The sequence below is a fragment of the Aotus nancymaae genome, unplaced genomic scaffold, assembly GCF_030222135.1.
Source record: "Aotus nancymaae isolate 86718 unplaced genomic scaffold, 86718_ANA_hifiasm-v0.15.2.pri h1tg000014l, whole genome shotgun sequence".
NCBI classification, from domain to species: Eukaryota; Metazoa; Chordata; class Mammalia; order Primates; family Aotidae; genus Aotus; species Aotus nancymaae.
This window is the reverse complement of record NW_026988425.1, coordinates 79,568,782-79,582,636: the sequence shown is the minus strand read 5'-3', so window position 1 is coordinate 79,582,636 and position 13,855 is coordinate 79,568,782. Positions and strand designations below refer to the sequence as shown.

Here is a 13,855-nt window from a genome sequence, read left to right as displayed (position 1 = left end):
GGTGCCTATATCATGGAAACAAAGACCTGGAAAGAAACCCAAAGTTATACCATCTATTTAATCTCAAAGGGTACTTATAGATGTTACTGAGGACACTTTAAAGAATTTAAAGTACTGCCTCATTGCCATAGTCATGTATTAAGAAATTAAAGGAAACAAACACACACATAAAATAAACCAACAATGCAAATTTTAGTTATGCTAAATACCAAATAAGAAATTACATAAAGTTAAGAAAAATGGAAGAATGACAATGCTATCAGATAAAAAAACTTCCAAGTGAAAGTGGGATTTATGTTTTATGAGAAATGTACGCAGCTTTAAGTGTTTACTGGCATTTAACCTACATTTTTAAATTAAAAATTCCATTTCTATAATCTAAAATAAAAATAAAAATCTAGATTTATGGTCTTTTGAAAATCAGGAGGCTCTCACAACACTAGACTCACATCCCTACACATATCAACTAGAGTGATTACCTTACAATCACTTTTTTTTTTAACACAGTAATTTTTAACACAAAAATTACCTTTTTTTTTTAACACAATAATTTATTTATTGAGAGCTTCCTCTCCGCCCTTGCAGTCTCTAGGTCACTTTTTCCGCTTGTAGATTTTGTGCACAAGCCCCAGAAAGATAGCTGGGGGCAGGGGGGGCTGCGTACTGTTCAATGAGACCCATAATGTGGTTGTAACTGTCTTCCTTATACTCTTTCTAGTTTTCTACCTCCCAGTTTTCTCTAATACCATTAATGAATGTCAGTTGTCATTTGTTACCACACTTTCAGTGCTGTTTTTTGATAGTAGGAACATAGTTCCATGTACCTTGATCTCTATCAAAGAGGGAAAATAAGAAAGATCAAGATTATTGTGTCTAAAGAAAACTGGGAATATATATACCTGACCTACTTCACTTGCTTACATTGTCTATCTGATCCTCAAAGCTATAATCAAAATTTGCAACTCCTAGCCAGGCACAGTGGCTCACACCTGTAATTCCAGCACTTTGGGAAGCCTAGGCTGGTAGATTACTTGAGGTCAGGAATTCAAGACAAGTCTGGCCAACATGGCAAAAACCCATCTCTACTAAAAGTACAAGCATCAGCCTGGCGTGATGGCGTGTGCCTATAGTCCCAGCTACTCAGAAGGCTGAAGCGGAGAATCGTTTGAACCCGGGAGGCAGGGGTTGCAATGAGCAGAGATCATGCCACTGCATTCCAGCCTGGGTGACAGAGCAAGGCTCCATGTCAAAAAATAATAATAATAAAAATAACAAAAAAGAAGAGGGGAAGACTTGAAACTAATACAAACAGCAAGGTACAGTCTCACTAATGGAGTCTATTTTGTAGCTACGAGAAATAATAAAAATGAACTCAGAAAATAGCTTACATATTTCACTTACAGAAGGGTGAAGCATTAAATAAGGTGACTGCAAATGGAGTAGTCAGTTTAATGTTTTTATATTCTAATGGTTAGAAAACAGAAAAACCAAACACTTGAGGCAAGCCTCAAGTTCCATACATAAATGCTGAACGGTAAGAAAAAAATGTTGTACTACTGAAAAGATATTGCAAGATGAATAATCTATTAAAATGTGAGTAAGACAGAATTGGGATTAATGATTCATATCTTTATAAGAAAACTTACATATACATAAAATCAGTCTGAAGATTATGAAAAAAAGACCTTGCAGAATCCTACTAAAATTGTGAAGAACTGTTATGGGGGGCGGCGGGGAGGGATAAAAGATGTGGCTATAAAACAAGAAATACTATTAATAACCAGTAAATACTATGAATAATTTTAAATTGTGCTAAACTGTGACATTCACAATGTTATAAATGTAATGTTTATTGAAAGTCTTTAAGTGTGGTGATAAAGAGAGTTCTATTTAGTTGTATCACTAGATCCTTAATATTTAGAAATCAGTTCCATAAGCCAAATTAAAAAGACGTTTAAGTCAGTCTAAAAACTTAAAAAAAAAATTTTTGCCAAAGTTTTCCAATTAGTAAATTTACAATATAGATATATTTATTTTTTTCGTTGTAGTAATTAACACAAACTCACATTTTTCCTTCATGTGGATCTTCTTCCCGGCCCTAAAGGGAAGACATTAAGACAGTATTTTATATAATTAACTATTAATCTACTTCTATTAAAAATCATATCTTCAACCCATACTGCCCTTCATATTTGTGTGTATACAAGAAAAGATGTTTCTGTTCAAGAAATATCTTTTCATACCTCTCTTAATCTTTTCTTGTTGCCATTACCCTAACTCAGGCCCTCTTACCCATTTTTCTTAAATTAGTACAACAGCCCAACTAATATAATTACCTCTATGTCCTACTCCACCACTCTAACTTGGATACATCAGTTTCAACAGCAGCTTTGCCCTATGTTAAGAAAAACCAAACAAAAAACAAACACCTCTCTACTGCCTATAAATTTCTCATTCTTCAACTGAAGTCCTTTACCACAGGACTCAAGTCCACATTTTCTGTCTCATACTACCAATTCTTTTTAGGTATCTATGCCATGGTCACACATAACTTCCTATTTGCCAATCTCCTACCACTGTAGCTTTTTCTTTTTTTCTCAGAATGTACTTTTCACTTTTTGCTTTCTACCTGTTAGATAAAAACCTACCCCATCTAGGAAGGAACCATCTCAAATGCTACCTCTTCAGCGAGACATTTTGAGCCCCTAAAAAGTGAATACCAACTTTGAATATAAAAGATATCCCTCTTTTATCATGTTTTGAACTTTATTTTATTCTATATTCCTCTGATTTAAGATACTACAGTGTTACTCGTTCCACTATTATGGAGAAAAATGGTCTAACTACATGTGGATTTATTTTTCACAATTTGGTCCTCACTCATTAAATACCTAATCAAACTAAAATCAAACACTCACTGAATGCTACTATATCCAAGGCAGTAGGGAAAAAAAAAAAACTATAAAAATGAATAACATTACCATTGTATCACTAAAAGGGTTACTCTCTTATAGAAGAAGTGTACATAATAAATTAATTTTAGACAGTGTAACAGAAGGAAACAATTTTGCCTAAGAGATTTGAAAAAGGCATAAATCCTCTGTGAAACAAGGCATGAACTGAACTGATAAAGATGAATCAAATTTTACAAGGCATTCTAACAGGGCAGGAATGTCAAGGAAGAGGGAAAACTGTAAGCATAGAGACATTCATTTACTTAACAAACATCTACTGAATGCCTACTAATGCCAGCCACTATTCTAGGCAATGGGAATACATCAGTCAATCAGAGACAAAAGGCCCTCCCCTCACAGAGCATACATTCTAGAGTTAATATATAAAAGCATAAATGTGTTTGGGGAATACTAATTAGAATTTTAGAAGGAGAAATTCTTTAAATCTAACCACTAACTGAATGCCTGAAACATCTTCACAATCTAAAAATGTCCAAATGGTTTTTCAATCTACAAGGAATTCACTATCCTCTAATAAAGCCCGTTGTGAAAGTTATTCTACATATTGGAGTAAAAATTATTATTATTATTATATATATATATTTTTTTTTGAGACGGAGTTTCGCTCTTGTTACCCAGGCTGGAGTGCAATGGGGTGATCTTGGCTCACCACAACCTCTGCCTCCTGGGTTCAGGCAATTCTCCTGCCTCAGCCTCCTGAGTAGCTGGGATTACAGGCGTGCGCCACCACGCCCAGCTAATTTTTGTATTTTTAGTAGAGACAGGGTTTCACTATGTTGACCAGGATGGTCTCGATCTCTTGACCTCGTGATCCACCCGCCTCGGCCTCCCAAAGTGCTGGGATTACAGGCATGAGCCACCGCGCCCGGCCCTGGAGTAAAAATTATTTATAACTGACTTGTAATTATTCCACTATTTATTTATAATATTACTATATTCATTTTTAGCAACCACATCACATTATTCACTCATACGAGGTTGCTAACTTTTTTCTTCATCCCTGTATTGACTGATGTTAGGTCATGTCTCCTTATTCTGGTTTGGGTTGTTACTATTTTTCTGTATACACTGAATAATTTTCACTTACTCTTATTAAAGTTTATCTTGTTAAATTTGATCCAGAATTCCAAGAGCTCAAGAAAAGTTCAACTACAGTGCAATTTATTTAAGTAATCAGGAAGGGGAAGATGGTGGTATGGGAGGGAGAGGGAAACCCAAACTACAAGTTTTACTAACAAATTTTACAGGAAAACTAACATAGTAAGATGCTTCAGTATGAATACTGTTTGCCTATATGGAATAAATATCTCTTTTATTGTAGAATACAGAATAATAATCTAGAAATTAGGAGTCTTAATCCTAGCTCTTTCACTAAACAACTATATGACTATGAGTATAGAATGTATCACACCATTTCCTCAACTTTTTCCACCTCTACACAGTATGCTTTACTTCTATATATCAAGATCCAGTTGCCAGAAGAGACAGGTAAGAGTATAGGAAAAGAAATATATTCTCCACTGCAGTCTTCCGGGAGCAATAATCAGCGCAGACATTTCAGCATATTATCAGGTCTGATGGCATAATTTAAAAACAGTAGCTTTGAGGGCTGTAAGAGACAACAGAAAGCCACTCCATCCCACTAGACAAATCAGAAAGGAAAGGGAGAATTCCAAAGTTATAATGTTTGATATATTTAATACTGAGTATTGTCTCTGAAGTATAAAAGCTATTCAAATGCTGACCTGTTATTAAAAATGCACATGGTAATAGATACCATAAGATAACGTATTATATGATGGCAACAAAAATAAGAATGGTATCCAAACTGTAGAACCATGGAATAACATATGCATAATATAAATGAATTCTTCCAAGTTTATTGGAAAATTATACATATATTTGAAAGATAAAGAATCTGAAACCAAATTTGTGCAACCAGTTGAGATTCCACGATCAGACCGATATAACTTCACTTATGAGGAAGAACAAGAGGGCAAAAAAAGGGACAAAAATAAGCACAAATGAGCCAGGTACAGTGGCTCACACCTGTTATCCCAGCACTTTGGGAGATCAAGGCGGGTGGATCACTTGAGGTCAGACGTCTGAGACCAGCCTGGCCAACATGGTAAAACCCTATCTCTATTTTAAAAAATTAAAAAATTAGCTGAGCGTGGTGGCGCATGTCTCTAATCCCAGCTACTTGGGTGGCTGAGGCACGAAAATCGCCTGAACCTGGGAGGTGGAGGTTGCAGTGAGTCGAGATTATGCCACTGCACTCCAGCCTGAGCAACAGACCAAGACTCTGTCTCAAAAAAAGCACAAATGTTAATATATTTTTAATTCATAGAAACTCATAAAAGCTTTCTGAATATTGGCAGATATGTAGTATAACAAGCTAGCTTATGTGCCACACTAACAAACAGCACTTATAATAAATAGATTTTAATGAAAAACTCCTTGTACTTAGCAATTAAGTTCTTTTATAAAAGAAATGTATTCATAGCTACTTTCTCTGATTATGGGAAAGATCCAAATTTTATCAAATAATTAGAATTTAGAATTGAGAAGAAAAGAACAAAACTTACCACCTCTTCTACTAGATCTTCAACAATAAGGCCTTGTTCATCTGTTCTTAGATTTGTAACCCACATCCATCCATCTTCTAATTCATTATGAACAATGAACATATCTCCTTTTAGGAAACTGAAAATAGCAATTTTTAAATTATTAAAAATTTTAAATACATAAATTCGAACAGTCATACACCACAAAACAGGATAGTAATATATCAAAAAATACAAGGAATTAGCGTCAAATACCCTAAATTTGTATCCTATTTCTGGCATTATCTACACGTAAATCTCTGAAGATAATAAATAATCTGAATCTTAATTTCCTCATGAGTAAAATGGGTTTGATAATAGTATCTGTACTATCTCTAACACTGAATTATTGTTAGACTCAAATTACAACTTCTGTTAACAGAAACTAATTATACATATATTAAAGGTTTTGGGGTGTAAGAAAACTGAATTGAAAAATTTATGTTTCAATGTTATTACTCTTTCAGATGTAGGTTATATATAAAATCAAAAACAAGGATGATATTCAAACTGTATAAATGAATTCTTCCAAGTTTACTGGAAATTTATGTATGTATTTGAAAAAATAAAGAATCTGAAACCAAACATGTACAGCCAGTTGAGATTCCATGATCAGACTGATATGACTTCATTTATGACAAAGAACAAGAAGGCAAAAAATACATGCTTTGAAAGAATGCTTCTGAACACAAAGTTTCAAGATTTGTTGGATGCTACCATTAATCCTGTATCTGTAACTGTATCTATCATATTTTTCAACAATTTTCCTTTCAGTCTTTCACAAACCAAAGTCTATTAAGTAAATTTAAGTTAATCTATTCTCCTATCCTTGAAAGCTTTAACTGTTTTCTCTATGCTATCTCAAGCTTCACTGTTTCTTGGACAATGTTTCGAAAAACAGAACTTATATACAACATTTAACTCAGTATTTGAATAATCATAGAATATTATATTCTATCTTGATTCTACAGTCCTTCTTAATGATGGGCAATATTTCACTAGCTGAATGGCAGCAGACATTATCACTTAACCAATTAAATTATTCCTTTCTAGAACCACTTAAATAAGCACAGTAAGGAAAATCATTGAATGTGTAAACGGAGCGTGAACATGAACTGGTAAATTTCATTTCTTAGTTGAAAGTAGTCATAAAGTTTCAATGTTGTTGCTATACCAACTTTTCATGGTGCAAAACTAAAAAAAAAATTTAAATAAGTTTGTTAGTAGTAATACAACATAACCATAACTCATTCCGTATTATTTTGTGTTTTCCCCCTCAAAACAAACTAAAGTGATTTATTAAATCATGAATTCTTAAGTTATTTTATTTTGAAATTCACAGGTATGCACAAATTTTTTAAAAGACTCATAAACCCAAATTTCTATCATCTAATTATTGTTTAAATTCCCATCTTCTTGTTTTTTGGTCTCTCAGGACCTCTTACACTCTTAAAAATTGATATCATAAGTGCCTTTTATTTATATGGATATCTACAGATATTTACCATATTCAAATTTAAAACAAATTTTAAAAATATTAACTAATTCCTTTAAAAAAAAAACTCATTAAAAATATGAAAAATATTTATAACTTGTACAAATTTAGTGAGAATATCACTGTTCTATAATTTTGCAAATCTCTTAATGCCTGGCTCAACTGAAAACTGCTGAAGTCCCATATCTACTTCTGTATTAAATTTGCTGCTATATGACTTTTTGCTCAAAGCATATTAAGAAAATCTGGCTTCACCTAAGAATATAGTGTAAAAGGGATATTTTAATAACCTTTTCAGATAATTATAGATATTCTATGAAATCAAACCAAAAACTCAGCGAGTGGTACTTTCTTGAAGGTTAGTTGTAATATGGAATCCAAAACTATTCATCAGTGAACTTTCTGTATGCATTCCAATAACATCTACTAGTCTATCTTGCACTTTGAATTAATCTTTTACTCATGCATAACATCATACATTGATCATTTAGAAAATATTAGTTCACTGAACTATGTCTATCTTCTAGTTATTAACACATTATATACACTATCAAAACCTCTTATTCTTGGCCAGGCACAGTGGCTCACGCCTGCAATCCCAGCACTTTGGAGAGGCAAGTCACCCAAGGTCAGGAGTTCAAGACCACCCTGGCCAACATGGTGAAACCCCACCTCTACTAAAAATACCAACATTAGTCAGGTGTGGTAGCAGGCACCCACAGTTCCAGCTACTCAGGAGGCTGAGGCAGGAGAATCGTTTGAATCTGGGTGGCAGTGGTTGCAATGAGTCAAGATCATGCCATTGCACTCCAGCCTGGGTGACAAGAGTGAAATTCTATCTTAAAAAAAAAAAAAAAAGGAAAAGAAAAAAATTCATTCTTTATTATCACCACCTATCTCATCAGAAAAGTCATTATCTCAGAAATTGTAAAATTCTTGATGGCCAATACAGAAAAGTCTAAAATTCTCATTTTTACTCAAAAGTCAAATTTTGTTATTGACAACAAATACTAACAGTTATTTTCCTTGAAATAATAGTCTCACTTTGTTCTTTTTCAAAAAATGTCAAACATTTTAAGTGAAATGGTGTGCACAAAAGTAACAGCTAAGCCAAGCGCAATGGCTCAACCCTGTAATCCCAGTACTTTGGGAAGCCAAGGCAGGCAGATCGCTCAAGGTCAGGAGATCGAAGACTGGCCTGGCCAACATGGCAAAACCCCGTCTCTACTAAGATACAAAAATTAGCTGGACCTGGTGCCACATGCCTATAATTCCAGCTGCTCAAAAGACTGAGGCTTGAGAATCCCTTGAACCCAGGAGGTGGAGGTTGCAGTGAACCAAGATTGTGCCACTGCACTCCAGCCTAGGTGACAGAGCAAGACTCTGTCTCTAGTTCAGTTATCTCACATTGCTTTTCCTCATGACACTGATCTTTGGTACACAGCAGAAGTGTTTTATACATACTTCCCATTTCATCATACAGATTAAAGTTGTATGGTCACAGGTTGAAATTTAATAAATATTTTTTACTCCCTCATCAATAACACTCTTACATGAAGCTATCTTTAACTCCAAGTGTGTAACAGTGAAGAATACTGTAAACTTTTGTGCCACAGTCTTGATTTCTACTAAGACACCGCAGTTTTACCACCCATTGCTTTTGTACCATCACTGTAAAATTCACAATGAAAAAGGCAAATGATGTCTTAGTATGGTTATGAAAATAATCTGATCTCATGGGTTGTGATGGTTAATTTTATGTGTCAAGTTGGCTAGGCTGCAGAGTTCCCAGATTAAATATTATATTTCTGGGTTTGTCTGTGAGGGTGTTTCTTAATGAGATCAGCATTTGAATCAGAGGACAGTATCCTGCCATCCCCAATGTGAGTAGGCATCATCCAGTTGACTAAGGGTCTAAAGAGAACAAAAAGTAGAGGATGGAGAAATTCATCCCTTGTTTTCTTCCTCACTAGTTGAGCTAGGACATTTCATCTCATCTTCTCGTGCACTCAAACTAGGATTTACACCATAGGCTCCCCGGTTCTCAGGTCTTTAGATGTAGATTGAATTATACCACTGGCCTTCTTGGGTTTCCAGATTGCAGACAGCCAACTGTGGGTCTTTTCTGCCTCTATCTATCACTGGGTTAACCAATTCCCAATAATAAATCTCCTCTAGAGAACGCTGACTAATACATGAACCTTTGAAATGGGTCTCAAAGATCCCATGGAACATACTTTGAGTTACATGGAACATACTTTGAGAACTGCTGTCCTAAATGATTCCACAAAAAAATTAAAAATTACCTAAATTTCTAAATTTATATTTCATCACTGTTCTTCTTTAATATACGCATTTTCTCCTTTGTCTTTTATAGGGCTTTCCAGTTTAGATTACAAATAAAAGTGTGTCAATAAAAATTAAATGAGAGAATAGTAAGAAACAGTTTCCACTAGAAAGTTAAATAGCTTATAGAAAGACACAGATAATTTGATTACCAAATTACATAATAAATTATATAGAAATTTTAAAAAACTAACATGTTGTATAATTCTATAACATTCCAAAGGTTTAAAATTATTCACCCACTACATAAAACAGAAGCTTATTTATAGCTGGGGCATGAATGTCTCATGGTAACAAAAACTTAAATAGGATATAGATTAAAAAAGAACTCTCCTTTGTGAGACAATGTAATAAAACCTAATTATTTCTCCTATTATATTCACTCCTATCAGGGTGGATCAGATCCATCCTGATCCAAAGCCACAGTCTGAAAAAATAAGCCAACCCAAAGGTCCAGGAGCAATAGACCCAGTATTAAAAGCTCTTTCACCTTGGTATATGCCATTTCTTCAAATTGCAAAACCTTCCTAGTCCAAGAGTAAAAAATCTTCCAAGTCTAGCTCTTTAAAATGCCTATACATGAGAATAGATTATAAAATACCTTATTTCATCAGTGTCTGGTACTTTTGTGTAAGGCAGAATAGCTCGTACACGTCTTCTATCTTCTACTGGCTAGAAACCATTAAAAAAAAAAAAAGGGTTTTAAAAAGACAGTCTTTTTATCTGAAAGTCAAAAGAAGCATATCCACACAGTTAAAGTCAAAAAAAATTCACATCAGAAATTCCATGAGATCAAATAAATTTTTACTTGGACTATAAACACCCAGTGCCTAGCAAGACTTTTTTGTTGTTTTTGTTTTTATGAAAATTATATTTTAAATATAAGCAATATGCTTTTATCAGGTAATATGAATGATCATTTCATTTTAAATATACTATATGAAACATGTAAGTTAACCTTTCTCTGATGATACAGAAGGCATTTCAGAATCCTGCAGCAAAGTCAGGTTGAGTACTATGAAATCAGTAATTTGTCTTTATACATTCAGAAATATTTGTTAAGCTATCACCATACAGTATTTTTTTTAATCTGATTTCTTAAATACAAAATTACTGAAAAGTATTTTCTTTTTCAAAGAAGTTGTCCATTTTGTTCTGAAATTATAACCCGAATTAAAATTTAATACAACAAATACTTCTTGAATTATAATAAACATCATAAGAAACTGAAAAACAGCTAAAATCATTATTAGAGTGAAAACTTGAATTATAATAAACATCATAAGAAACTGAACAACAGCTAAAATCATTATTATAGTGAAAACTTGAATTTATTAAACATCATAAGAAACTGAACAACAGCTAAAATCATTATTATAGTGAAAAAATAAACTTTTGAAAACTTGCCTCTGGTGGTGCAACTGGATAAAGCAATTTTTCTCCTTTAAGCAAACAAGAAACATGACTGTAATAACCTATTAGATCCGACAGTGAAGAAAAACGTCTTCCACCAATGTAGTAATCACCGCACATAGCAATAATCCTATTGGAACAGGAAAAAATAACAGGATAAAAAAATCTTTACAGCCAATTTTAAAGACCAAGTTTCATAAAGAAATTATAAATCCATAATTGCCATACTCTTTTTCCTTGTAACTACATCCTTATACTAAAATACCATTAATATCTTTATCACTGCAAATTACTTGGGGCTATTTCTCTTGCATATATATACATGCATTTGATATGAAATACATATCAGGCTTATAAACCTCAATTACAGAATTCCATCAAATATTTGAAAATTCACCCTCAGATACCTCTTCTCACTTTCCATATTTAGGGCCAAATTAACAATTTTACTAAGTTTTCTCTGGCTAAAAGTAGCTCACAGATCTGTTGAAATATTTACACAAAGTACAATAATAATTTTACATACTACATGTGGTATCATGGTACTACTAAAGCTTACTTTAAAAAAACCAAGGGTACACAAACATTTTATCATTTAACACTATATGCATTAGATGATTTTTTTCAATTTCTTCTATAAAAGTGAAACAAAATAATATACATATATTTATATATACAGAATATTTGCACTTGAAAATTTACATGACTGTTTCACTGAAGTACATGTCTACAAAGAGTTTCAGAATAATGAAGCTAAAATAAAGGACACAAGCTGAGTTTTAAACAGGGTCTCCCATACTTTTTGTTATTCTATAGTCTAAAAGTATGTAATTCCTTTCCTTTAGCCTTACCAAAGTTTATTTGTAATTCTTTATGCTTTAAAAGCTATAAATATATTTGAGAATCAGCACCATAATGCCCAAAAATATTGTTTTTAAACAAAAAATGTGACCATTCAAAAGAATCTCTCTAAATCACTGATTAAATCTTTGACTGAAAACAAGCATCCTTTTCTATTATTTGTTACTGAGTCATTCACCTTTATTACACAGGTATATTTATAAATATTATATAAAAATAACTACACCATGTGGCTTCATAATAGGAATAAAGACTTACCTAAAATGGTTGACAACATTCATCTGGCTAAGAAATGAAAGTACAAAGGACCCTGGCCTCCGATCACTCTCTCTTATAAGATAACTGCCAGATTTTCCTGCCTGCCTGAGGCGTTCTTCTGCTATCGTTCTATCAAGTTTTCCATGATACCACCTAGGGGAAAAGAGAGAAGATATTACAATATAAATTGCAACTGTAAAGTTTCTATTGGTACTTGAAAAACATATCACTAGGGGTTTTAAATGCCTACATGTAACTTAAACATTTATATTTTACTCTGAACCAATTATTCTAATTTTAACTCAATTCTATTTAACCTCAGTCTCTCAAAAAATACTCATTTACTTGGTCTTTAATTTGTTCTATAAGTTCAGTCCTAGTCATCTCTTACATAATTTTTTCCATTTCTACCCATCTTCCTACCTCCAGGATTGCCTGCTATTCAAAATATAAAACTACGGCAACCAAATCCTTACTTAGAAAAATAAAAGATGGACAAATGGAAATGATTAATTTACCACTTCTATCTTATACTAAGGAACCAAGACTTCACCAGGCACATGGAACCTATAAGAATATAAAATGTTTTATTCTATTTTAGTGTTTGTGCCCTGAGACAGGAAAACAGAATTACACTGTCTAAAGGTTGCTATTCTAATTTCCTATTTGAACATGAAGCTGATTAATCCCTTTGGCTCTAAGATAATCTACTCCATGACTATACATGTGCATTCAACTTTCCAAACTTATTTAACAAACATGTGGAAGAATAAATAGCACCTTTGTCCCTTCACCCTTCTTGCTCTCAATTTAACTGTACTCTACCTACATACTATCAAATGATCTGCTTAAGAAACTGGCTATAACTCTAGCATCATCCATGATACCAAGTATGCCTATAAAAGCCTCATGGACTGATATAAACAGAAATATACTTAGAAATATACTAGAAGTATCAAACAGGCATGCTAACAAATCTCCAAAGTAATTGTTATAAAATATTTTTATATTTTTGATAGTTTAGCCAAACTCATCCTTAGATACTTACAGCCTAATTTGAAACATTCAGAGGAAAACAAACATTCATATTACATTGATATATTCAATTATGTAACATAATACAGTATTTCAGCTTTACCAAAGTTTATTTGTAATCTTATATTTAAAATAATGTAGTACGTATAATATTATATAATATATGAGCCAATGATAAACGCATTATGGTACTATGACTATTTTTGTAAGACCGTTGTAATAAAAGCTCGTTATTCTTGACTCCATAATTTTTAAAAATAAAATAAAATAAAAATAAAATAAAATAAAATACAGTGACTCATGCCTGTAATCCCAGCACTTTGGGAGGCTGAGGCGGGTGGATCACAAGGTCAAGAGATTGAGACCATTCTGGCCAACATGGTGAAACCCCATCTCTACTAAAAATACAAAAATTAGCTGGGAGTGGTGGCACATGCCTACAGTGCCAGGTACTCAGGAGGCTGAGGCAGGAGAATCGCTTCAACCTGGGAGGCAGAGGTTGCAGTGAGCTGAGATCGTGCCACTGTACACCAGCCTGGTGACAGAGTGAGACTCTTTCTAGAAATAAAAATAAAACAAAAACACAGAAACTTAAAACTTCTTTAAAGAATTACTTTTAGTTTCCTTCTAAAACCAACCTATGTATTTAGAGCCCTATGCATAAGACTAAAAATAATGAAAAAACTTATTTATAAAACATAATTGTAAACTCTCAGTATTAGAACAATCAATATTGCATTCCTCTAAAATCCTAATCTTAGTGTAGCCATTATCTTTGAGACAAATGACAATTAAATTTAATTTTCAAGAACTCAGGGATTTTTTTAATCTGAAATGAAAAGTTTACACTGGAGATCATAAAGGTC

At 33.1% G+C, this 13,855-nt stretch overlaps 1 protein-coding gene across 1 annotated transcript in view; it reads right to left on the bottom strand.

The window, feature by feature from the left end:
* RASA1 (RAS p21 protein activator 1) overlaps positions 1–13,855 on the bottom strand; it is a 113,086-nt gene that overhangs the window by 46,428 nt on the left and 52,803 nt on the right. The window contains exons 2-6 of the mRNA XM_012477549.3: positions 11,955–12,107; positions 10,830–10,965; positions 10,024–10,094; positions 5,564–5,681; positions 2,067–2,098 (exon numbers count right to left, since the gene is read on the bottom strand). Of these exons, the coding sequence (XP_012332972.1) occupies positions 2,067–2,098; positions 5,564–5,681; positions 10,024–10,094; positions 10,830–10,965; positions 11,955–12,107 (510 nt within the window). The remainder of the gene's footprint in view (positions 1–2,066; positions 2,099–5,563; positions 5,682–10,023; positions 10,095–10,829; positions 10,966–11,954; positions 12,108–13,855) is intronic.